Genomic DNA, 24,146 nt, shown 5'->3' with positions numbered 1-24,146 from the left:
AGGAACACAGGGCAGAATATACTCATAAAAACATAAAGGATCTAAATGAAGGAGATCTACTTATCCCTAAAATGCAGTAGAACCTCACCACATATAAAGTGAGTGATCACACATGGAAGTTCCTGAACTGACAGGTGGGGAGAGCTAGCTCTGGGATACAAAAATAAAACAGTGACTGTCTGTGCTGAGCTATTCAAGTCTGGTGGACTGACAAAGGGTTACTATTTGCCATTTTCACACCACTTAAACATGGATATGAGCATATTCATTGTCATTAAAGTTTGAATATTCATTGGCTTCTTATCAAAATTGAAATGATTGAATCTCTATTACAGGAGGGAGAATATTCCGAAATTCTGCCTCAGACATCAAAATATATTGAAAATGCTATCAGAAAATGTTCTCACTCTCACACACTCTCTCTCTGTCTTACACACACACACACACACAAACATCTTCCAGCAAATGAATGAGAAACTTGAAAAGGTCCAGGGATATTTCTCAGGAAAAACAAAAACAAACTATCTGACCCATTCAGCATTAGTGAGTGGCACTGAGATTTTGGGGAGGGCACTTCTGCTACATAAAGCTTTCTTTAAAGCTCCCTTGACTTCTTGATTTCTCAGACAGTAGATGAAAGGGTTCAGCATTGGAGTGACAATGGTGTATATAACAGAAACCAATTTGTTGAGATTGTAAGGCTGGATCCTCTTTGGTCGTGCATACATGAAGAGAGTGGTTGAGAAATAGATGGTGACCACAGTGAGGTGAGAGGCACAAGTAGAGAAGGCCTTCTTCCGGCCCCGGACAGTGGGAATACGCAAAATGGTGCCTATGATAAACAAATAGGAAATTATAGTAACTGAGAGTGGGACAGACAGAACTATCAAGGCCACTACAAAGTCCACTATTTCAGCCACTGTCATATCCTCACAAGCCATGTTTAGCAAGGGTGAAATGTCACAGAAGAAGTGGTTGATGATGTTAGGGCCACAGAAAGGTAGGCGAGATATAAAGACAACCTTCAGCATTGAGGCCGAGAAGCCAATTAGCCATGAGCCTACTGCTAGCTGCATACAGAGGTGCTGGGTCATAACAGTAGGATAGCGCAGTGGGTTACAGATGGCCACATATCTATCATATGCCATTACAGCCAGAAGAACACATTCTGTACATAGGAGGGAGCTGAAAAAGTAGAGCTGTGTCATGCACCCTTCAAATGAGATGGTCTTCTTTTCCACCAGGAAGTTGACCAACAGCTTTGGGATGATAACACAGATGTACCATGTCTCCAGGAAGGAGAGGTTGCTGAGGAAGAAATACATGGGTTTGTTAAGCAGAGGGTTGATTTTTATCACAATAATGATAATTGTGTTCTCCAGCAGTGTCAGGATGTAGGCTATAAGGAACACCACAAATAGAAGGACTTGTAGTTCCATGGTGGTTGGAAAGCCAAGTAAGATGAATTCCCGGACCTCACTCTTATTCTTATAGTCCATAGATCTACAGCAATGGAAAAGAAAATAGAAAGGATGAAGGTAGAAAAAGGAAAACAGGCATGTTGCAAACTGTGTTAGGTACAAATTAGGCATCTTCCTTGCTTTGGCAGTCACAGAGATGAGATGCCCCTTTTCAGAATAATTGTTATATGTTTTACTCTGAAGCATTGTAGCTCAGCTTGAGGTGAATCTGATTAAGCAACAAAATTATGTTGGGCTTTAGAAAGGAAAAAAAGACCAGATTATTCCTTAGTTTTTAATTTCATGACGGTGTGATTTTCTAAGAGTTGGAAAATTTACAGAAAACCACTCTCATCTCTTTCAATTATTTTGGACTAAATTTTAGGGCCAAAAATCCCTCACATGTTTTCTGCTGAGTCACCAGCCCCTGTGCTCATTTGGTGAAAATACATTTAGTTGGTCAGATGTTACTATTAGAATATAATTTGTCAGTAGAGAAGGTGAGGGGATGGTATCAAAGAACTGATTCTGATCAAGATTAAAATTCAGAATGCTGGTTCCTTGTAATGGTCTTAATCTGAGATGGGCCATCAGCACAGATGTCATATGCCACTCTTTAAGGAAGGTTTTTACCACATTATATTTCACACAAAGCCTTGGATGCTTTTGGAGATACTGAAAAACCAGTTATTTTAAAAGCATATATCAATGTAAGAGTAACACCTCATGTAGTTCTTAGTAATATGTTTTACCTCTGCTTTCATCACACAATATATGTCCAGTAGTGTAGTGGCAAATTCAGAAGTGCAGGGTTCCTCCAGGACAGTCGTGGCCACAGCCCCTTACAGCTACACCCCTTTCCACTTTCTGTGTGTCCACACAGTATATCCAATTGTTTGGCAGCCTCATCTTCTACCAGCAAATGTAATGAAGACCTGGACAGGTTTAAAACATAGTTTGCAATTTGACCTGGTGAACTGGTGAACAGGAAGCACATGGTAAAGTCCAAATGTATAAATAACGGGCTGGATTCAAAGCTGCTTTTCTGTATGTAAAAGGCATCTTTCATTTGTTTTACACTTTGCAATATAACAATAGAATAGGGGGACTATATGCAAATAAAATTGTTTTAAATTTTTAAATTGTGTTTTAAATTGTTTTTTAAAAGATGTATTTTAAATTGTATTTGTTTTTAGTTACTGTAAACCACCCAGAGAGCTTCGGCTATGGGGCGGTATACAAGTATAATAAATAAATAAATGTGTTCTACTTGCAGAACAACACCAGAAACAACATAGACTCTTGGAGCACCTTAAAGATGCTTTAAAACAGAATTGCACAAATTCATGTTTGATGCTATCAATTTCTACGAACCCTGATGAATATGTTCCACCTCCACTGTTAGAGGCAGTATGCTTCTGAACATCAGTTGCTGGAAACTGGAGGAGGGTAGAGTTATCTTGCGCTCACGTCCTGCTTATGGGCTTTCCATAGGCATCTGGTTGACCACTGTAGAAACAGGATGCAGGACCACATAGGCCATTTTGACAAATTTGTAGGACAGTCCAATATCTCAGAGAGGAGGTCAGGTCTCCTGCTCCCCTGGTGCATTCACTATAGCTGTCCAATTTCCCTGCTTTTTAAAGTTTGATAGAAATATGTGTTGGCTATAGGTACGTTCTTAAACCGCAAGGTTTTCTGCCTATTAGCGAATAAACATTAAACTACCATAAGAAGAATGCTTGGGTGATTTCATTACAAATTTGTGGCATAGGAACACACAGAAAAATATTCAAATACATCTTTACTTCAATGGAGACTGGTGGCTCCAATGTCAGACATCAGAACCATCAGTCTCCACAGCTTTACTTCCACCTTTAGCTTGTAGGCTTAAGGTTACAGCTGAATATGGAAGGATATATTTGCAAGTATCAATACAGTTATTGGGACATAGTTTGTGTTTTTGTATCTAAGGTACTTAAACAGGTTTTATTATTGGCTTGTCAAAGCCCCCCCCCCCAAGTGTAAAGTGTGATTCTTCTTCCAGAAAAAAAAAGAATCACACAAATGATTGCATGAAAATTCAAAACATATGGCCCCAAATCAGTCTCCGTACATTTATGTGCTTATTTAACACTTATCCACACTGTGAAACTTCTTCATAATGCATTACACACAAAAAGTGGTAACTTTCATTAGCCCATCTGTACTATTGAAACTTCAAAGCCCCCCCCCCAAAAATGCCTACAAAATAATGTAGAGTTATTTAAAATCCATTAAGAAAGATTACAGACAAAAGACATGAAATTTTTTCTAGCCCAGTATTAGGTCAGTTTTACCTTTGTTCTGGTTACTTTTAATTCATTATAAGTGTATTTTTCTTGTGCACTGATAGAGAAATTTTGTTTTGTTTTTAAATTGCTCAAAAGTAAGTCCTACTATGTTCAATGGGGCTTATTTCCAGAAGAGTGTGCATAGTATTCCATACTGCATGTCTACTTAAAAAAAATTACCCTCAGTCCTAAATAAATTGATTTAAAGATGGCCTACCACTAAAGATAGAATTCTATCTTAAATTTTTAATATGACTTTTTTATATTTAAAGAACCCTCAACTCTAGACATTGTGAAATAAGGTTAAGAATTCATGCAAAGGTTCCTGGAACTGAACAGAACTTCCAGTGCTACAATCCTATAATCTCTTACTTGAGAGCAAGTCCTATTAAACTCACTGGGACTTACTTCTGAGTAGACATGCATGCTGACAAATGGCCTCCACATGGGTCATCGTGTCCCCTTCCCTTGCATGCCCCACCTGCTTGCCAGTGCTGCTCTTGCCACACTTGCTGGGCTGGAAGGAGGAATTGTGGGTGGCCGACAGGCCTCTGAGGGGGCAAGGAAGGAGTGGGAAGGAGATATGCTTTCACTTGCACTTTGCACCTTGGGAGAAGGAAAAGGCACCGGCATTGGTGGTGCTACTGCTTGGCAGGGCACATCTTGATTGACTGAGTTAGGCCATGAAGCTAATGGGGTGAGCGCTCACTCTTGCAGTAGCAGCTGTGCTTCTTCCTTCTCCTTAGGTGTGCAAGGAAAAGCCTTTCTCCTTCCTACCTGTCCTTTCCTGCCTTAGAGGCTTGCTGCACACTAGCAACTCCTGCAGCCCAGCAAGTGGGACGAACAGCAAGTGACAACCTCCACCAGACACTTCCTGCGCAGGCTGAAGGGAAGGGACCCCCCCTCCGAGATCCACCTCTCAAAAAACTATCAGGACGGAGACACCTGGGGCCAGTACACGACTAGATATGTGTCATGTGGAAAGCAGAGGAGAAATTGAACTTTAATGTTGCAGTCCTACTGAAGGTTGCAGTCCCATACACACTTATTTGGGAGTAACTCCCAGTGACTTCAGGTGGACTTATTTCTGAGTAGGCATTTCTGCAGTTTTGTTCTTGTAAACTTGTGTTGTTCAGTCATAGATGAGCCTTCCAAGTCTCTGGTCATGGAAATTTAAAATTATCTTTGAATTGTACATCACCCAAAGAACATAAATTATGAGGTGATTAACAACTGTAATGAATAAATAAATCTGAAAGGAGGTTGTTCTCCAGCATTTTGGCATGGATACCTTTAATGCCATGCCAATAGTTTTCTAAGAAAAAAACAATAATAATAATGATAAGAAGAATTCTTCTCACCTCTGCTAATTAATTTGGTTTAATTTTTATGAGTACCAGTTGTTCATGTGAAAGTTGCCAAATTTGATCATGTTTATTTTTCTGTATGAAAATTCATTATAGATGATAGATAGATAGATAGATAGATAGATAGATAGATAGATAGATAGATAGATAGATAGATAGATAGATAGATAGATAGATAGATAGATAGATAGATAGATAGATAAGCATCAAAATGCGATCAAGTCATAACATACATTTTGTCTCAGATTCAAGTGTATTCAAGTTTGAATCTCTAGACAGACAGACAGATCGTTCGATCGATCAGTCTAGGGGCATATCACAATTGTTGGGGAAATTAAAAAAATCTTTCAGAACTGTAAAAGTTGGAACTAAGAAATGTAATGAAATTCAGTAGAACAGCTATTTTCTGAAATGTGAGGCTCCTTCCCCCCACCTCACTGCATAACTTTTTCTGTGTTATTACTTGCAGTTACAGTATTTCTGCCACATTTCTGCAACATAACCATTTATCACTACACAAGAGTAGAAGAAGTTGGGTAGAGAACAAACCATTTTCATAAGTAGAGGGTAAGAAGGCCTTAATTTCTGCAGTGCCTTCCAGAGATGTGAGAAGTCACATTTGAAGACATACTGATAACGATTCAGACAGAGATAGGTATTGACTCGAATCGAGAGTACTGAAGGATCAGCACACATTTTCCTCCAGACAGTAACCTTGCTTTGTATACTGCCTCACATTTGCAACTGTATTTACCACTGATTTTTTAAAAAATAGGTTCTGATGACAAGGTGGAATCAGTGCTATTTGGGGGATGCTTTCAAAAGCGTCACTCTGCATGCAGAAACACTTGCATGAAGATTAAGTACCTAACTGGATTGGGGCTAATTTGTGAGTTTCCCATTTCATCGTTACTTCAATAAATCTTCATATCCTTCCATCTTTCCTTCCATCATTATTATTAATCATAAGATTAATAATAATGATGGAAGGAAAGTGGTTTAGAAAATACAAAAAAAAGACCACCCACAGACATTGAAATATAAACTGCCATAATTAAAATACATCTATCCTTAATCATCATTTTTTTAACTGCCAGAACTAATGTAAGATGATATTTTAAATTTTCTAAAGTGGAATAAACAAAATAAGACGAAAGAAAGAAAGAAAGAAAGAAAGAAAGAAAGAAAGAAAGAAAGAAAGAAAGAAAGAAAATAACAGATGCCCTTTACCTGATCTGCAGATGAACTCCAATGAATGTTGCCTTATATGCTGGAACAGTACTTTTATTTAATATATATTTTGAGCAAATCAAACTCCGATATAAAAAAGAAGTGAAGTCAATTTAGCTTAATTTCCCCCAACTTGGGAACTGCATCTGATAGAAAACTGGCTACTCCAGTAAGGAGTTGTGATGAGAAATCTGCACGACCTTACTAAAATCATCAGAGTTTTCAGGAAGAGCAATGTGCCTGCTTGAACTGCCTAGCTGTATAAGAATGAGTTATCATGCCCACAAAATTATCAAGGGAGCTAAAAGTTTGCTTTCTTTACTCAGAGACTGCTTGGCAGAATGCCTCTGTAAATGTAATTGACAGGATCACAGTATAGTGTTTTGCTTTATTATTACACCTGTTCAGAACATGGAATTTGCACACAAGGCACTACTGCAGTTTAGACTCTTCTAAAGCATGAATTTACTTTTAAGAAATTCAGATCATTGCCCACTTACATGGTCAACACCTTGTAAGTTCAGAATTCAAGATTCTTATCCCTGATCTACAGCTCTTTTTGCACTCAATGTGCATGTGGTGAGTGGCCAGGAGTCAATAACCCACTGGAGATAGGTTCAGGAAAAACAAGGTCACAACTTTATTGTCCTTTAGTTACAGTAATAAGTGGGGTTGGCATGGCATAGTGCAATGATCACATGATTGAGCAATCCACCTGTGTCTGATGGTCCCTCCTCATTCCTCCAGCTGGTAGAACCACTAGGGGTTCATCAGGGGCCCACCCTGTTATGGGATGTTGTGGTTAGGCCCCAATTCAATCTGTGTGGGTGATGGCCAGCCTTGGACCCCTGTGTGGGGCTGTGGCCTCCTGAGTGGCCCCCACCCCAAATCCCTTTTGGGAGTTCTTCTAGATGACTACTGAACTTGGCCAATGCCCTTCACATGAGGCAAAAAGAATGTAAAGCAAGGGTGGTGATTCTGTTACCTTTCAGATGTTGTTGGACTCTAGCTCCTATCACCCCTGACTATTGGTCACGCTGGCTGAGGCTGATGGGAGCTAGAGTCCCATAACATCTGGAGGGCCACAGGTTCCCCATCTCTGAAGTAAATAATTTTAATGATGCTCATTTGCTCTGTCATATTCAAATCCTTTCCACTGTCAGTTATATGGCAAGTTGGCGAAGTGATACGAATGTTGACCTCAAGCCAGAGAGACATGGACTCAAATCCCTGCTCAGACATGAAACCCACTGGCGGACCTGTGCAGGTAGTCACAAGCCTATATCTGTGCCAGCAGCTTGTCTACAGGGCTAGCAGGCACAATCCTGTCCAACCCTTCATTTAGATTGCATAGTCTATATACAACCAGATCTTGATCCAGTCACTATTTTTCAACCTGCCCTACATTATGAGGTTGTTGTGAGTCTGAAAGGTTGGGGGAGGGATAATCAAACCTAGAGCTCCTCTGTGGAAGTATAAGAAGCTGTGATTGCAGTCCAAAGCCAATAGCTATTCTGGGCTGAGTGGAGTTTCTGGCAGCTCCAGTCTGGCTTAAATGAGTGTAGCAGCATTGTCCTACATTGGATAACAATCCTGTGCTTTTCTCCTTCAGATTCATTTATTAATTACATTTGTCAGTCACCTGATCCTGAAACTTGGCCTATGATTGTGTGGCTGGCTAGCAGTATGCATGTTATGATATTGACACCATTGATTTGATGGGATACCACTGTGTTGTGCCTCATCTGTCATCACCACGTATGGATGTTTGCATTTCTACCCACTCTCTGGCCAAAGATGATTCACAACACATATTTGGCCCCACCTGTGGACACAGCTGCATAGCACTTTGCCAGCCATATTGTCAAGGGATTTATATAACCATCCCATATACTCTGCCAGTTTTCTAAGAGGCAGTTCAAATGATAGGTTTGGGCTGATCTGACATATCACATCTATTCATTTGAAAAGTACCACACTCCTGTTGCTCACAGGATCCGTTCTTTGCATTTCATCTATTACTATAAACATCAGATACAAAGTATATGAATGAGGCATTCAGTATTTCTTGCTGTTGTTGGATGGGTTCATGACTCCATCATGCCACCCTTCAGCCAATCCCCAGAGTGGTTTAACAATCAATCCCTCTTCTAGAGAACTCTGTGTGAGGGGAATATGGATCTGCTAACAACTCTCAGCAACCTTAACTACAGTTGGCAGGATTCTTTGGTGGAAGTCATGACTGGTTAAGGTGGTATGATACTGCTTTAAGTGAATAGTGCTGATGGAGCCTATTAGTGTGTCACAAGCATATTGCAGAATATGGCCACAATATACCTGTAGTCTGGTGTAGCCCTTAAGTTTAAAGAAAGGTGCAGAATCTCTATCCTACCAGTAACTGTGCTACATTGGGCAATGACTCGAGATAGGGCCTTTTCTGTCATGGCATCTCAGCTATGAAAACCCCTCCCATCAGAAATATGGCTACATTGCCTGTGTTTCATCACCATCTGAAGACATCTCTCTTCACTATGGTTTTGGGAACCAGTTCATTAGTGTTGCCTAATTAGGGACTGTTTTCTGCTGTTGGTTTGGTACACATGTCACGACTGATTTCAATTTGTTATATTGTGTTCTCTAGTTTTAATTATACATTTTATGTTCACCCTGAGGTTATATGTGATGAAGGGTGGCATAGAAATATACCAAATTAATAAATAAAATAGTACACCTTCCTTTTGAACCTGTGTGGAGCTGTTGCTATTCATCTAGTTGTCTATCTGTCTATCCATCCATTCATCCATGCAGTATTCTGAATCTCTTGATCATGGGACACTACTGTTCCTCCTACTAGGATACTTGCAATGTTACTAGTGCTTCTTTGCAACCACAAAGAGAAAAAAAAGAAAAACAAGGGGTGTGGCGGTAGCTATTTCCTGTCCCACAATGTACAATAAAGAACCATACTATTTTCAACATAACATTTATACATCAATATGTGTTAAAACAAAATGGCTACATTTAAACAAGACAATTACACCCATGTAAGGCCCATCACTTTGTTTGAGTGTCTTAGTATTTGTCATTGATTATACAGCCACAAGAGTGGCTGTATACTATAGCCAGCGTGGATGTTTCACATTCCGCAGTGTTAAATTGAAAATACCCCCTGTGCCATTCTGATGCTTCCCATAAGCTCATTTCAAAATAAAACCTTACAAGACCTATAGTACTGAACTCAGAAACGCTTGCTTAATAACTCTCTCAATTTTCATGGTGATACACAGAACAATCAGAGAGAATTGAGAATTCAAAGTCTAAAAAGAAAGAAAAAAAACCCAGGTCCCTTTTGGACTTTTTTCTGTCAGAGTTCTCATAATCTGTAGAAATTCATTAAAAATCAGCCATGTTCACAGGGTACCTGTAACCCTGATACTGACCTTGCCCCAAACTATGACCTTCATCTACTGCAGTTTAAAGGTTTAAAAAATGCCTGGCTGATTTCTAATTAATTTAAGAAAATTTGACTTGAACTCAGTGATAATGTTGGGCATGCTCAGTAAGAACCAACTGTCCGTGTTCTAAAAGCCAGATTGACAGCTCCTGGGTTTGCCATATCAGGGGGCCACACCCACACCAGACTTTGATTTCACTTGAGACAGTCGTGGCTTCCCACAGAGAATCCTGGGAAGTGTAATTTGTAAAGGGTGCTGAGAGAAGACTCCCATTCCACTGACAGAGCTCCAGTGACCAGAGTGGTTTAACAGTCAGCCACTCTGACAGACATTCTGTGAGGGAAACAGGGCACTTCCTAGCAATTCTCAGCACCTTTCACTAACTATTCCTCCCAAGATTCTTTGAGAGAAGCCATGACTGCCTCAAGTGAAATAGTCTCGTGTGAATGTGGCTAGGGACAGCTTTGGTTTAAATTTGTGTGGAAGGCTTCATGTGCCTGCTGTACAATAAAAAGGTGAGGGAAACGCTGAAAAGCAATGATACTGTTCACAATGTTTTCTTTTTGGAAAGGAAAGGGGCTTCCCCTCTGCCCAGTGCCCACCCACCCAATCTCCTCCCCCCTTTTCCCCTCACTCTCCCCCTCCTCCTCCTCATGGTCAGTTTTACCTATCTTAAGCATGATTGCACAGGAGTAAATACCACTGAATTCAATAAGCATGCATATAACCAGACTTCCCCTCCCCTCCCTTTCTCATTCCCGCTCCTCTCCCCTCCCCCCTCCTCTGCTCCCATGGTCACTTTTACCTATTTTTACCATGATTCCATAGGAAAAAATCCCATTGAACTTAATAAGCAGTCAAATGGTCAGACCTGCCTTTCCCCTCCTTCCCCTTTCCTCTCCTTCTTCCTCCCTTCCTCTCTTCCTTCTTCCTCCTTCCCTGCCCACTCCAGTTCTCCCTCCCTCCCCATAGTCAGTTTTACCTATCCTAAGCATGATTGCACAGGAGTAAATCCCACTGAATGCAATAAACATGCAAATGACCAAACCTACTCTTCTCCTCCCCTCCCTCTTCTGCCTGCTCCCCTCCCCTTCGTCCCCTCCCTCCTCCGCCTCCTCCCTTCTCCATGCCCTGTGGTCAGTTTCACCTATCCTAAGCATGATTGCAGGGGAGTAAATCCTACTGAATTCAATAAGCATGCAAATGATCAATGCATTCTCAGCAAACTTGCACAGGATCCCATTTCTTACCTTCAGGACTAAAAAGCAGGGAAATTCACTAACAGGCAAAAAAAAAAAACCTTGGAGTTTTAGAATGTACCTATAGCCCACAGATATTTCTATCAAACTTTAAAAAGCAGGGAAATTGGGCAGCTAGAGTGAATGTACCAGGAGAGCAGGACACCTGACCTCCTCTCTGAGGTATTGTACTGCCCTACAAAGTTGTCAAAAAGCAAACACAATTTGGATTGGTCTTTCACAGTCCAATACACTTCCTGTGTAGCTTGGAAGAATTTGGTAACGTGCTTCTGAGCATATGATGAGTGGTGGCAGCACCTGCACTCAGCCCAAATAATAGAAAGAAGACATGTGCTGTGCTTATATTATTTTAGCAGGGAGGAAGCAACATTATTAAGACAGTTGATATAGTTCAGTTAGTCACTTCAAATATGTCTGCTTTACTCTGCAATTTTAGTGAAGTTTCCTATAGGAAGTCATTTTCTTTTGTTTCTATTTCTGTGAATATGTGAAGTACAGCAACACTTCGTAAAATCTATACTAAAAAACCCCCAAAAATAATTGTGGAATAATGGCACTGACTATTCTGCAGAATAGTCTCCAGTGGACCTCAGTTTGCACAAGATAAAACAGTGGGAGGTGAAATATATTCCAGCAAAATTCTAGGTGTGCTCTATGTTTTTAATTGACTGTGCCCACCTTGCCTTAAATGAAGTGGTTTAAACATAGCAGGCTGAAAACATGCATCTTGGGCAGGCTAAGTCTGTTTTTTCCAACAGCTAAAGTCATTGCTGAAGGAGCAACATAATGTAATCAGTCTGATTTTACATCAAACTGCAGTTTCAGATTCAACTGTTAATGCACCCAAAATAGAGGTAGAACATAACCTCCAAGTTGAAACACAAAAAGCTGTCTTCATCATATGACATTGACCAATAAAAAGGTTTTGAAATTAATAAAAATAAATTTGACACACGTTTCTAGGATGAATAATGAGGGAAATAAAATTTTCTAGGTTCGATTCTCTGTAGAAACAATAATAACACAGGAAAGAAACAAAGTAAGAAGAACACCAACAAACATACAAAAAAGTATTTCTCCATCTTTGGAGATGGGAGATGTTGCCACCACTCACCATATGCTCAGAGGCACATCTTACCAAATTTTTCCAAGCTACACAGGAAGTAGATTGGACTATGAAAGATCAACCCAAACTGTGTTTGCATTTTGACAACATTGTAGGGCCGTCCAATATCACAGACAGGAGGTCAGGTCTCCTGTTCCCCTGGTGCATTCACTATAGCTGCCCAATTTCCCTGCTTTTTAAAGTTTGATAGAAATATCTGTTGGCAATAGGTACATTCTTAAATCACAAGGTTTTTTGCCTATTAGTGAATATCCATCTTATACATTGCGATTTCAGATTCAGTACATAACTGAAATCTAATGGACTCAATAGAGCATACTGCTACACCCAACATTTAAAAACAACACTTTAATTCCTCAAGGAAAACAAACAAATTATTATTTAGAAAATGAAATTTCTCATTTTTCTCCACTTGCTAATCTCAGAACTAAGAGGTGGTAACGTTTTTAAATGTTGCTATTTCAAATGTTGCTTGAAATTTTCATATACCCTGTTCTCAAAGGGCACCTAGGGTGGCTAACAATGACAAAAATACATAAAAACAAATTTAAAACATCACTCTACACAAAACTGACAGCAGTTAATACCAGCTGTGTAAAACATTTATATATATATTCTAAAATAAACAAAAAACCTTATCAAGCATGATATCCTAAGTTGAATTTGCTTTCTAATGTGAATTTTCAGCATTGGGGGAGAGAGAGAGAAAGAATGCCATAACAAAACTGAGTTAACTGTTCAGTGTTAACTGAGTGGTTAACTACTCAATTTGACATGATATGATATGACATAACATTAACATGGAGTCACAGTTGTAAGAACTGAATCAAATTTAAATGTTGTGTATAGTTACATTTTTGTTCATACCTAGGTGACAGTCTCTGTCTATACACATTTTCATCAATCCTCTGGAACCAATCCAGTTTTCCCAATATATAAACTGGATAACATATATATCAGTCCTGGGATAATCTTGAAACACTGTGAGCAAGTGTCCACATGAGAATCGCTCTCATAAAGATAATAAATAATAATAAACTCATAAAGATGATGAAAGGATTTGATCTGAGGTCTGATCTATATTTGTGAGTTGCTTCTTATACTTTATACTTGATAGGTAAATTCCAGGATTTTTATCTGTCCCATGTGAATCTAATGGTCACTAGAGGTAATCATGCTGTCAGCATTCAAGTTGCAAAAAAGCTTTTTCAAGGCTTCCTTGACATCTTGATTCCTTAGGCAGTAAATGCATGGATTCAGCATGGGAGTGACAATAGTGTATATAACGGACACAAGTTTATTGAGATTAAAAGAATGGATTCTCCTTGGCCGGGCATACATGAACAGTGTTGCTGAGTAGAAAATAACAACTACAGTGAGGTGTGAGGCACAGGTGGAAAAGGCTTTTCTTTTTCCCTGGGCTGTGGGGATACGCAAAATGGTCCCTATAATGCACACATAGGAGCCAATAGTGACAGACAGGGGGATTATGAGGATAATGAGGGCAAATACAAAATCTACCATCTCAGCCACAGTTTGGTCTGTGCAGGACAGGTTGAGCAAAGGTGAGATGTCACAGAAGAAATGGTTGATGATATTAGGTCCACATAAATTCAAGCGGGAAATGAAAAAGACCTTCAGCATCGAGATTAGGAAACCAATAAGCCATGATCCCACAGCTAGCTGCAGGCAGAGCCGGGCATTCATAATGATGGTGTAGCGCAGCGGGTTGCAGATGGCGACGTAGCGATCATAAGCCATGACAGCCAAGAGGACACACTCAGCACAGACTAGAGATATGAAGAAGTAGAGCTGGGCCATGCAGCCTTCAAAGGAAATGCTTTTGTTCTTTGCTAGGAAGTTAACCAGGAGTTTGGGAACAGTCACGGAAATGTACCAGGTCTCCAGGAAAGAGAGATGACTAAGGAAAAAGTACATAGGCTTTTGGAGATGGATGTTTGTCCTGATCAGAGTGATGATTACAATGTTCTCCAGGAGGGTCAGAATGTAGATGACAAGGAATATTACAAAGAGCAGTATCTGAAATTCCATGGCAGTGGGGAAACCGAGGAGAACAAACTCCTGGACTCTGGTGTAGTTTTCCAGTTCCATGCCTGATCCAATGACCTGCAGGACCAAGAGGAAGTAAAATCCTGCTAACATATTAATAATGTTTTTAATGATAAAAAATGCAATGCAGAGTAAATGAAAGAATAGGAATTACATTAGGAGGACATATGGCACAAGAAATTCAGAGGCTTGCCTCCAAAGATCTTGCTGCATAAATGAAAAGTACTTCTGTTCATTCTACCCCCATCTGCACCCCCTACCAAAATGTGGTTCCACAGGTTGAAAGATTTTTTTAAAAAAACCCCCCGCTTTTGGAGGTGGATGCAGGGAGTGGAAGATGGGGGCTGTCAATCTGTAGCACGCCATTGGATATAAGTCAAAATAATTTTTTAAATAAATTCAGATTTTTCTCCTATTTTATACCACTTCATGAGTTTCTTTTATAGAAAGCCAGTGTGGTGGCAAGACTAGAGAATTGGGCTTGGATGCAGAATGCCTAGGGTACAATCCCTGTTCATGGGTCAAATTGCATGTAGATGAGTGGGTTGCTCTTTGCCGACCACTGTCTCTTGGCCTAAATTACTTTGTAGGGTTGTTCTAATGTTCACATGCAATTCGGGGCTCATTGGAGGAAAGGAGGGAAACAGAGCCATAATACCTTAAGACCTGTATCTAATGATATGCCACTATGTAATTGCCAGACATATATAAGCTTCATTCCACTAACACTTTTTTAAAAAAATCATGGATTCCTATAACATCTGTAGGATGGTACACTCATGAGTGTTCATCATTTGAAGATTTCAACACTAGATGAACACTACTGGGAGGAAGGGCAGGATATAATAATAGTAGTACTAGTACTAGTAGTAGTAGTAGTATGTAAAATCCAGGATTGTGTAGAGCAGGGGTGAGGAACCTGTGGCTCTCCAGGTGTTGACTCCAACTTCCTTCAGCCCCAGCCAGAATGACCATTGGTGAGGAATAATGGGAATGTGAGTCTGATGATATTTGGAGGACCATGAGTTTCCCATCCATGGTATAGAGGTTAGAGTGTTGAACTAAGGTTGGTGAAAACCATCATTCAGTCATGAAGGTGAATATTCTCACAATCTAAGGTCACACCATTTATTTAAAGAACAGTTAACACACAATTAAAGCACATGCTTTCCCCCAAAGAATCTCATGCACTGTAATTTGTTCAGGGTGCTGGGAATTGTAATTATGTGAGGGGTAAACTACAGTTTCCAAGTTTCTCATGTGTCTGTGTGGATGTTCCTGTGGGGGGGGTGCTTTAAAGGTGCTTCAAATGTATGGTATGGATGTGCCATTTTCAGGACATAAAACATATCCTACTCCCAAATCATAACATTTGCTCCACAAATTGCAATGGGGGAATATTCAGAACAACTTTGGCATTCACACTTTTACAGAGGCACATGTTACCAAATTCTTCCAAGCTACACAGCAAATGGATTGGACTGTGAAAGACCAACCCAAATTGTGTTTGCATTTTGACAAATTTGAAGGGCAGTCCAATATCCCAGAGATGAGGTCAGGTCTCCTGCTCCCCTGGTGCATTCACTATAGCTGCACAATTTACCTGCTTTTTAAAGTTTGATAGAAATATCTGTGGGCTATAGGTACGTTCTTAAACTGCAAGGTTTTTTGCCTATTAGTGCAAGGTTTTTTGCCTATTAATCACCTTAATTAAAATGCATTTAAAGGAGTGGCTCACACATTCAGCTACTGATATCTAGTGTACTCATGTGAAAAGCCAATACTTTGATAGCTATCACTACTGGATTTATTCACACATAAGTGCTCAGCAAAGGGGCATCATGTGTTGATTTGCATGTGTGACCAAGTCATTTCAGATCAAACACCACAGCCAGAACTTTCCTTACATCACATTACCCCAAACACCATGATTTCCCATTGAGTCACGTCTCACATTCATCTCTTCAGCAATGGAAGAGGAATTAAGTATTTGCAAATGAGCCCTTTGGCAAATGTATGCAACCATGTAGCCATGCACAGTGAAACTTTTACAATACTCCTCCCAAGTTTATAAAGATTACATCTGCATATAGCCAACAGTATGGCATATACTGATCACCAATTCACCTGTATTACACTGAATATTTTTAAGCCTGCAGTTTTATGCATGCTTACCTGGAAGTAAGCTTTATATAGCACAGTGAGACTTTCTTCAGAGTAAACATGCATTGGATTTCACTGCAAGTAAAAAAATAAAATAACAGGAATACTTTTAAAAAAAAGGAAATACAAGAGAAATGTTCTACCAAGATGTACCTACTTTATTTTTAGTTTACACTACTCTTTTTGTTTACTGTTTGATCTCATTGAAGTCAAGGATCAATTCAAGTACTTATGTAAGGTAAGCAAGAAACAAGGTAACACGCTATTTGGGTGGCATTTTCATAGTTATGGACATGATCCAGTCAAATGGGCAACAGTTTTAAAAGTTCCCCTGCGTTCAGTGTGAAATATTTAAGCACATACTTAAATTTCTTGTGAAAAGTGTCTGTCCTTGGCTGGATTATGTCGCAATCTGCTTGTATAAGAGGTTGATAATAAGGTATGTTACACTTGATAAGTCATTTCCATATCACAAGTGGAAGTTCTTGCACTTATGGGATGACTTCATTTGATACAAGTGTAAGCTACTCTTCTGACAAGTAAAGGGTCATTTTTTTGGCTTGACTAAGATATGTACTACATACCCATTTTTGTTTTCTCAGAAATAGGTCTTACTCTGCTTAACAGGACTTAATTGTGGCTACGTTTGCATAGGTTTTGAAACCAATCGGACTTAAATTAGTCATGATTAACTTTTCACATTAATTTTTTCTGGACTTAAGTGTGACTAACTTAGACTGGATTCAGTTGTTGTGCAATCCTTTGAGCTCAGCTTTCTTATTGGAATAGCCATGTACAAATATTAAATGAGATCAAAATTTTGATTAAAATAATCAAAAGTCACAATAAATGCCAGAAAAACATGTATCCAAAACACAATGAAAGGACTTCAAATTGAACATAAAATGTTTTTACTTTGTTTTCTTTCATATGAATGAAATGCAAAAGCTTTTCCAATTTGCCAATATATACTGCTTTAAAGAAAATAAAATGAACATAAAGGGGGTGCCATTTCATGAGCTTGGGCACATAAAAACAGCTCCTGTAAACTAAGGGTAGGGAAACTCTGGCTCCCCTGATGTTGCTGGACTATAGATCCCACCACCCCTGTCCATTGGCCAAACTGGCTGGGGCTGTTGGAGTCCAATGGCATCTGGAAGGCCACAAGTTCCCCACCCCAATATAAATAAAGAAAAAGATGACTAAGCAGATATCAGACAGAACTTAGTATTTCTCTGGTCCTCATGAACAAAATACACCAACTTCATGAAATAAAAGTATATACTCACAATATGTAGTGCACAGTAATGTCTGGAAGTTCAAATGGAGTCTTTGAATGTAGCTTCCACAACAGTGCTTCCTTAAAAGTGCTAAGAGAGAGAAAAAATAAGATAGAAAGTAGACCAGACAAGTAGAACTTTGGAACATAAGATGCAAACTACAGGAGGAACATGAACAGAAAGGCTTCAGCAACAAACTATCAGACCTTCTGGAGTGTTGCTAGTCCTGCCCTTTATTCTTTCAGGAAGTTACTGTGTTTAACTCTGCTCAGTCCAGTAAGGGTGTAGCAGTTTTCACCAGCTTGGATTTGGCCCAGCCCAGTCATAGCTTAGTACAGTCAGGTAAACAACACCTGAAGTCTCATCAGAGGCTTGTCCCTCAGAGCTTCTTCACTGGGCCACACAACTGTCTATAAACGTTTCCTCCCTTCATAATCTAAATTACAGTAAAGCAGTGGAAAAAGAGGAAGGGAGAGAATAGAATTATATTGGGTGTTGCAATCAAAATCTCTGCAGCACTCTTTACAGAGAGACAAAGTAATATTTATTTGGAACTCACCTATTTGGGACTAACTACTTCTAAGGAACCAATTAGACGGAACTACAAATCATCTGAATTCATATCCATAGAATTATTTTTGAATGTTCCAATTAAAAATGAGAAACTCACTGGAAAAAAGAAACAAAGAAATATCCTTATTAATGAGATATCACACACTCATTAACAATGACAAGCACTTACATGTAACTTATGCCTATTAAGAGGCTAATTTATTGAGTGAATTAAGGTATAAAAAAGGTTTGTCCCTTCCCCCCCCCAAAAAAAATCCTAACCAGACTCCTCTGTCTTTATTGTGCCACTGCTGCTTTGGCTATAACAACTGGTTCATTGGGTGATATTATTTATTTATTTGTTAAATATCTACATTCCCCCTTCCTCCCAAAGGAGCCCAGGGCGGAAAACACCAAAGTGGTAAAACAATTCATCACCACCATCATCATCATCTTTTTGAATGGTTGGCACTGGAGTCTAGATATGTAAAAAAGAAAAGACTGTACCACTTTCAGTTTTAGTGACTAAACAGTTGTGGCTTATATTGGCTCAGGGATTACTATAAACTCATGCTGAATTAACTTTATGGGGTATCACAGATTCAAAAAGGCAACCCCATTTGTGTAAGAAATGGGTAGATTGTGGGATTTATATGCTAGACCAGCTGTTAGGAACAGATACAGAATTTTTGCAGTTTCCTATATTGCAGTTTAGATATCATTTGCCAGAGTACTTAATGGCAATATTTGTGATTATAACACCTGTTGGATAATCTGTGGCCCGATTTCTTTGAGCACCTGAGCATCTCCTAAATTACCAGAAGGAATAATTGGATCTTCACAGAAAATCAAGCCCCTAACTTTTGTTTATAAATATTTACTAGAAGCATGCAAAGTGGAAGCTCAACAACTTAGAGAAGAATGGAACAGGGTATTAGAATATCCTATACAACCTAAACAATGGAAAGTTGCTTTAGAATCGATATGAAATGTTTCTATAGATTTAAAATTTAGATTGATTCAGCAAAAATTGATATTGGGGGTATATTGGATTCTACAACATCTTTATAGGAAGGCACTGTCTTATTCTGATAGATGCTAGAGGTGCAATGCTGGAAATGCCGCATTGAGGCATACAATGTGGACTTATTTAATGACATTTCTTTTTGATCTGAATGCATTGTCTGTATTAACTTTGTATCAGTGGAATCCTTGAAATGTGGGGATATTCATGCACTTTTAAATTATGTTGTATGAGGATTAATATCAGGGAAATAATAATGGATTTTGTGTGCCCTAAGACAATAGTGCTGGGAAAAACAGAAAAAGAGGAAGGCCAAGCAAGAGATGAATTGATTCCATAAAGGAAGCCACAGACCTGAACTTACAGGATCTGAACAGGGTGGTTTGTAACAGATGCTATTGGAGGTCACTGATTCATAGGGTCACCATAAGTCAAAATCGACTTGAAGGCACATAACAATAAAATGGTCACTAAGAGACATAGAAGCCAGAAAGGCTTGAATACCCCCCAAATATTGTGCAATGGTTTGATGATATAAACACCCTTGTTACATTTGAACATACTTTCTATAAACACCAACTTCACCTGGATACATATTTGGACATTTGGATAACATATATTGACCTGTATGTATAAACTAAAATGGATGTATTGGTGTTTAAACGTACTGTTAATGTTTTTCCCTCACTTTCTTTTTTCTTTAATGAAACTGCATTTTTTAAAAAAAAGGTTTTGCAGAAGACAAATAGGATAAGGAGAGAGCCATACAGTTGCTCCTAAATCTCCCTCCCCCCTTTTTAAAGGTTTTCCAGTGCCTTCAAAAGCTGCTTATCCAAAATCCAGCCCATTGTGCACCTCAGATATATTTCCTCTTCCCCCTTACTCTCAAACAACTGTTATTCATCTTCTGTGACTTCTTATCCCCATTTTCTTTCAATCCTAATTTCGAACATCTTGGCCAACCTGTTCAAGGCTGAGACTTGGTTTGTGAATACTTCCATCCCTCTCTCATCTCCTTCCCTGCCCCCACTGTCCTTTTCTGACTTTCAGACAGCAACACTCTACTGTGTTCCCGAATGACCCCCTTTGCCTAGCACTCATTCTCACTCCATCTAATATTCCATTCAGTCCCTCCCCTCCACATATCCTTCCCTCACAAGTTTATACTGAGAATGAGCGGGGGATATCCTTATGAAATCCCATTGACCAACACTGACTACAAAAATGCCTTTTTTAAAATAAAAGCTACAAATTAGTCAGTTGATCCATTTTCTAAGTATAAACCATAGAACTTCCCCCTCCCATTTTCCATTATAATGATGGGATTCAATGCATCTTACTTACCCTTAACATAATTATATTATTATAAAACAGGCTGAGGGACTGATATCTAAACCAGATTTCATACTTCCATTAAGCAAATTGACCTCCAGTTCCTTGGTGAATCACAGTTTACTCATACCTCAAAGGGAGAGGGAATAGGACACCCCTGAGAAATGTTAGAGTGAGGAGCCAGCTCTCAAATACACCTAGAAAAACATCCATATTGCCATTGAGAAGCTCCAAAATGAACACCACAGAAAGGTGACTTCAAAAATTTAGCCAAAATCAACTATTTAGATGAGATATTTTGTCTCACTTTGAGCATCATCAAAGGTAACTATGACAGAACTGGAAGAGATATTTTACAGCAATCCTGGAAAATATATTTTAATTTTCTTAGTTTTCTTGTTAGGTGAAATTTAAATATTATTGAATACAGCAAACCAAAGACTCATGTTTTATAAGCAAACAGCCAGGTAAGTCAGGTGAATGGATTTGTTAGATGGGTTTGAGGGGGTCTATCTGCCCAAGTGTTCCTTGTCACATTTCTTTCTCATTTCTCACACATAAAGTTTCCTTCTGGACATTTCTTACCATGTCAGAATGATTCGCCAGCAGTTTACCATTGAATACACCACTACTAAGCAAATCCTCATTCTTACTTGAGAACTTTTGTTTCAAAAGTCAGGAGCAAGCTTAGGCAGAAAAAAATATATTTCAATGTTAATGGGAAGATACTGATTAATAATGGTGGCAGTGGCAAATCCCCCATTATTTATTTATTTATTGCTTCCAGAACTGGCATCTGCGTGTTTTTTTCCTTATTGTACCTGGAATGACTCTACATAATTTTGCCTTCTCCCAAAATACCACCCCATCTCCAACTTGGGGAGGCATCATTTCAACACACACACCCCAGATGTTTGCACTGGAAAAGGAGAAAAGAAGCATAATACATTATGACTGGGAAACATTCTTCAATACAGTAGTGTATCCACTGTAGGGATGTAGAATGTGAAAGTCTAGCTCTTTCAAGACCAGCATACCTAAGATACTATCCGTTTGTTGTTGTTGTTTGAGAAAAGGCCCCATTTTAAAGACAAAACCTTCTTATAATCTTTTTTTTTTCCTTTCTAATGCAAGGACACTTGCCTGCTTGCCTGCCTGCCTGCTGACTAAAAGGTTTTGCCATTCCTGGAGCCACAACCTCCCCACTTGTTGATGGGCTTGTTTTCTCTTTCTTGAAGATAAAGTCACATTGGCAGTGTCTAATGGGGAGGGGGAGTAAGAAGGACATGGAATAAAAGAAGAGAAGAAGGCGGCAATATTCAAATACTGGAGGTAACTAAAGATCAGTACTAGGTTTTGTTGTTAACAAAAAAAAAGAATGACATCTGTTCCTTTCCTCACTGATGCCCTGTACCATCTGGTTTATGATAAAGGTGACTTTCTTGATCAGGGGTTGCCAATTTGATGACCTTAGAATGTTTCTGGAGTATCATTCCCATCGGCCCTTGACCTTTAGCCATATTTGCTGGAGTATTGGGACTTAGTCCATCAACATCTGGTCAACACCATGTTGGCTACCCCTGTTATAGAGTGGAACACCTGACTGATGCGGTTTCTGTATTTCTCTCACAGGATTGCCATGGTTGGTGAGCTGTGAGCCAGTCAGAAATTTGGATGGGCTTACTTCCGACTCTGTGTGCTTAGAGTGTGCTGACTATTTGTTAGATGTCTTTTTCACATTTAGGGCACCATAGCTATTCTTCTCATCCAGCTCCAGAGAGCAAGCATTATCTAACTGAATGGCATCTCAAATATCACTACAGAAATTCAGTTAATTAGACATACTGTTCTGTAAGCCACAGTACAACCCCTGTAGTTTAATCACCCCTCTTCTGCAGTAGACCAGATTTGTATCACAGCTCTTTTATGCCACTGCTCAGTCTCCTTTCAAATCCCCCATTAAACCCCACAATTTTTATAAAGCCTTCGGCTTGACCTTGAGTGATCCTACTCAACAGAATGAGCAAGAGGGCATGCAAATGCAGCAGGGATGGTTTACCACATTTTAATGTTACTGAAGTAATATGCATTGCCATCTAAAGAGGGACACACCCATAAGACCATTAAGTCAGGAGTCTAACAGTGCCTAAGTGCACCACTGTTAACCCATGAGTTTTCATCCCACATGAATGTTAATGATTACATCAGATAAATCCCTCCTTACTCTGGTCTCTCTGTTCCCTTCTTGCCTGTTGTCTCCCAACAGACTGAAGGTTCCATGTGGTAGAGAACAGTCTTCTGCTACTCTGTACAGCTTGACACCAGACATCAGATTTCCCAATCTTTCACAGAAATTCATGGACAGATATAATCTAATTCCACAGTATTTTCTACTTGGTAGCCACCCTTTAAAAATACTAGATGTATCTTATCTTGAGTTGGTGTAAAGACATACTGACTAAATTCTCTGGGTTTTTTTCTCCCCACCAGATGAGAGGAAATAAAAGCACACTGAATAACTTCATTCTATTGGGATTCTCCAGTCTGCCAGGCCTAGAGGGCTTATTCTTCTCTGCTTTCTTAACTATCTATCTGTTGATCATGATTGGGAATGTCCTCATAATTATTGTCACACTGGCTGACCAGGAACTCCACAATCCCATGTGTTTCTTCCTTAGGAACTTGTCCTGCCTGGAGATCTGCTACACCTCAGTCATTATCCCCAAGATGCTTGAAAACCTCCTGTCAGATGATAAAACCATGTCTTTTATTAGTTGTGTCTTTCAAATGAGCATCTTCCTCGTCACAGGAGCAGCAGAATGCTTCCTCTTGGCTGCCATGGCATATGACCGCTATGTTGCCATTTGCCAGCCCTTGCATTACTCACTTGTTATGAGCAGCAGGGTATGCTATGGTCTAGTAGCAGCCTCCTGGCTTGCTGGAATCCCAGTGCAACTTGGCCAGACTTTCTTGATATTCACCTCCTATTTCTGCAATTCTAATGAAATCAACCACTTCTTCTGTGACATCCCTCCACTGCTCAGTCTGATCTGTGGAGACACATCTATAAATGAGCAGATAGCTCTGGTGGAGGTGATTTTGCTTGCACTAATTCCCTTTGCCTTGATCATCATGTCTTATATGTGCATTGCTACCACCATTCTGAAGATGTCATCTGTGGAGGGGAGGCGAAAGGCATTCTCAACATGTTCCTCACATCTCATGGTAGTTGTGGTGTTCTATGGCACTGGAATAACAGTGTATTTGACACCAAACTCAAGCCATTCTCTGGACACAGATAAATTCCTATCACTCTTCTACACTGTCCTGCCAGCACTATTAAATCCTCTTATTTATAGTTTGAGGAACAGGGAAGTCCGAGTTGCTCTTGGAAAACTATATCTCTGCATTCTTCATTCACATGAAACAAATGAACATAATAAGAATTAAAATGCTTGGTAGACTCTGAATCTCCCTAGTAGATTCTTATAAAAT

General features: G+C 39.4%; 3 protein-coding genes across 5 annotated transcripts in view; 2 read left to right on the top strand and 1 right to left on the bottom strand.

The window, feature by feature from the left end:
- The window catches only part of LOC133365829 (olfactory receptor 6Y1-like), a 54,072-nt gene that overhangs the window by 19,141 nt on the left and 10,785 nt on the right, over positions 1–24,146 (top strand). For all 3 annotated transcript variants that reach the window (XM_061588136.1, XM_061588135.1, XM_061588138.1), the window contains exon 2: positions 21,786–21,983. The gene's annotated coding sequence lies outside the window, so the exon portion shown is untranslated. The remainder of the gene's footprint in view (positions 1–21,785; positions 21,984–24,146) is intronic.
- Positions 522–14,342, bottom strand: LOC133367968 (olfactory receptor 1L6-like). The gene is made up of 4 exons (XM_061592055.1): positions 13,429–14,342; positions 11,248–11,260; positions 1,658–1,716; positions 522–1,503 (listed from the first exon to the last, which is right to left on the bottom strand). The coding sequence occupies exons 1-4, from the start codon at positions 14,340–14,342 to the stop codon at positions 522–524; spliced, it is 1,968 nt and encodes a 655-aa protein (XP_061448039.1).
- LOC133367967 (olfactory receptor 10A2-like) lies at positions 23,142–24,101 on the top strand. Its single transcript, XM_061592054.1, has one exon. It carries the CDS (start codon positions 23,142–23,144, stop codon positions 24,099–24,101), a length of 960 nt encoding a protein of 319 aa, XP_061448038.1.

Source organism: Rhineura floridana, chromosome 11 (assembly GCF_030035675.1).
Source record: "Rhineura floridana isolate rRhiFlo1 chromosome 11, rRhiFlo1.hap2, whole genome shotgun sequence".
NCBI classification, from domain to species: domain Eukaryota; kingdom Metazoa; phylum Chordata; class Lepidosauria; order Squamata; family Rhineuridae; genus Rhineura; species Rhineura floridana.
This window is presented reverse-complemented; position numbering and strand designations above follow the sequence as displayed.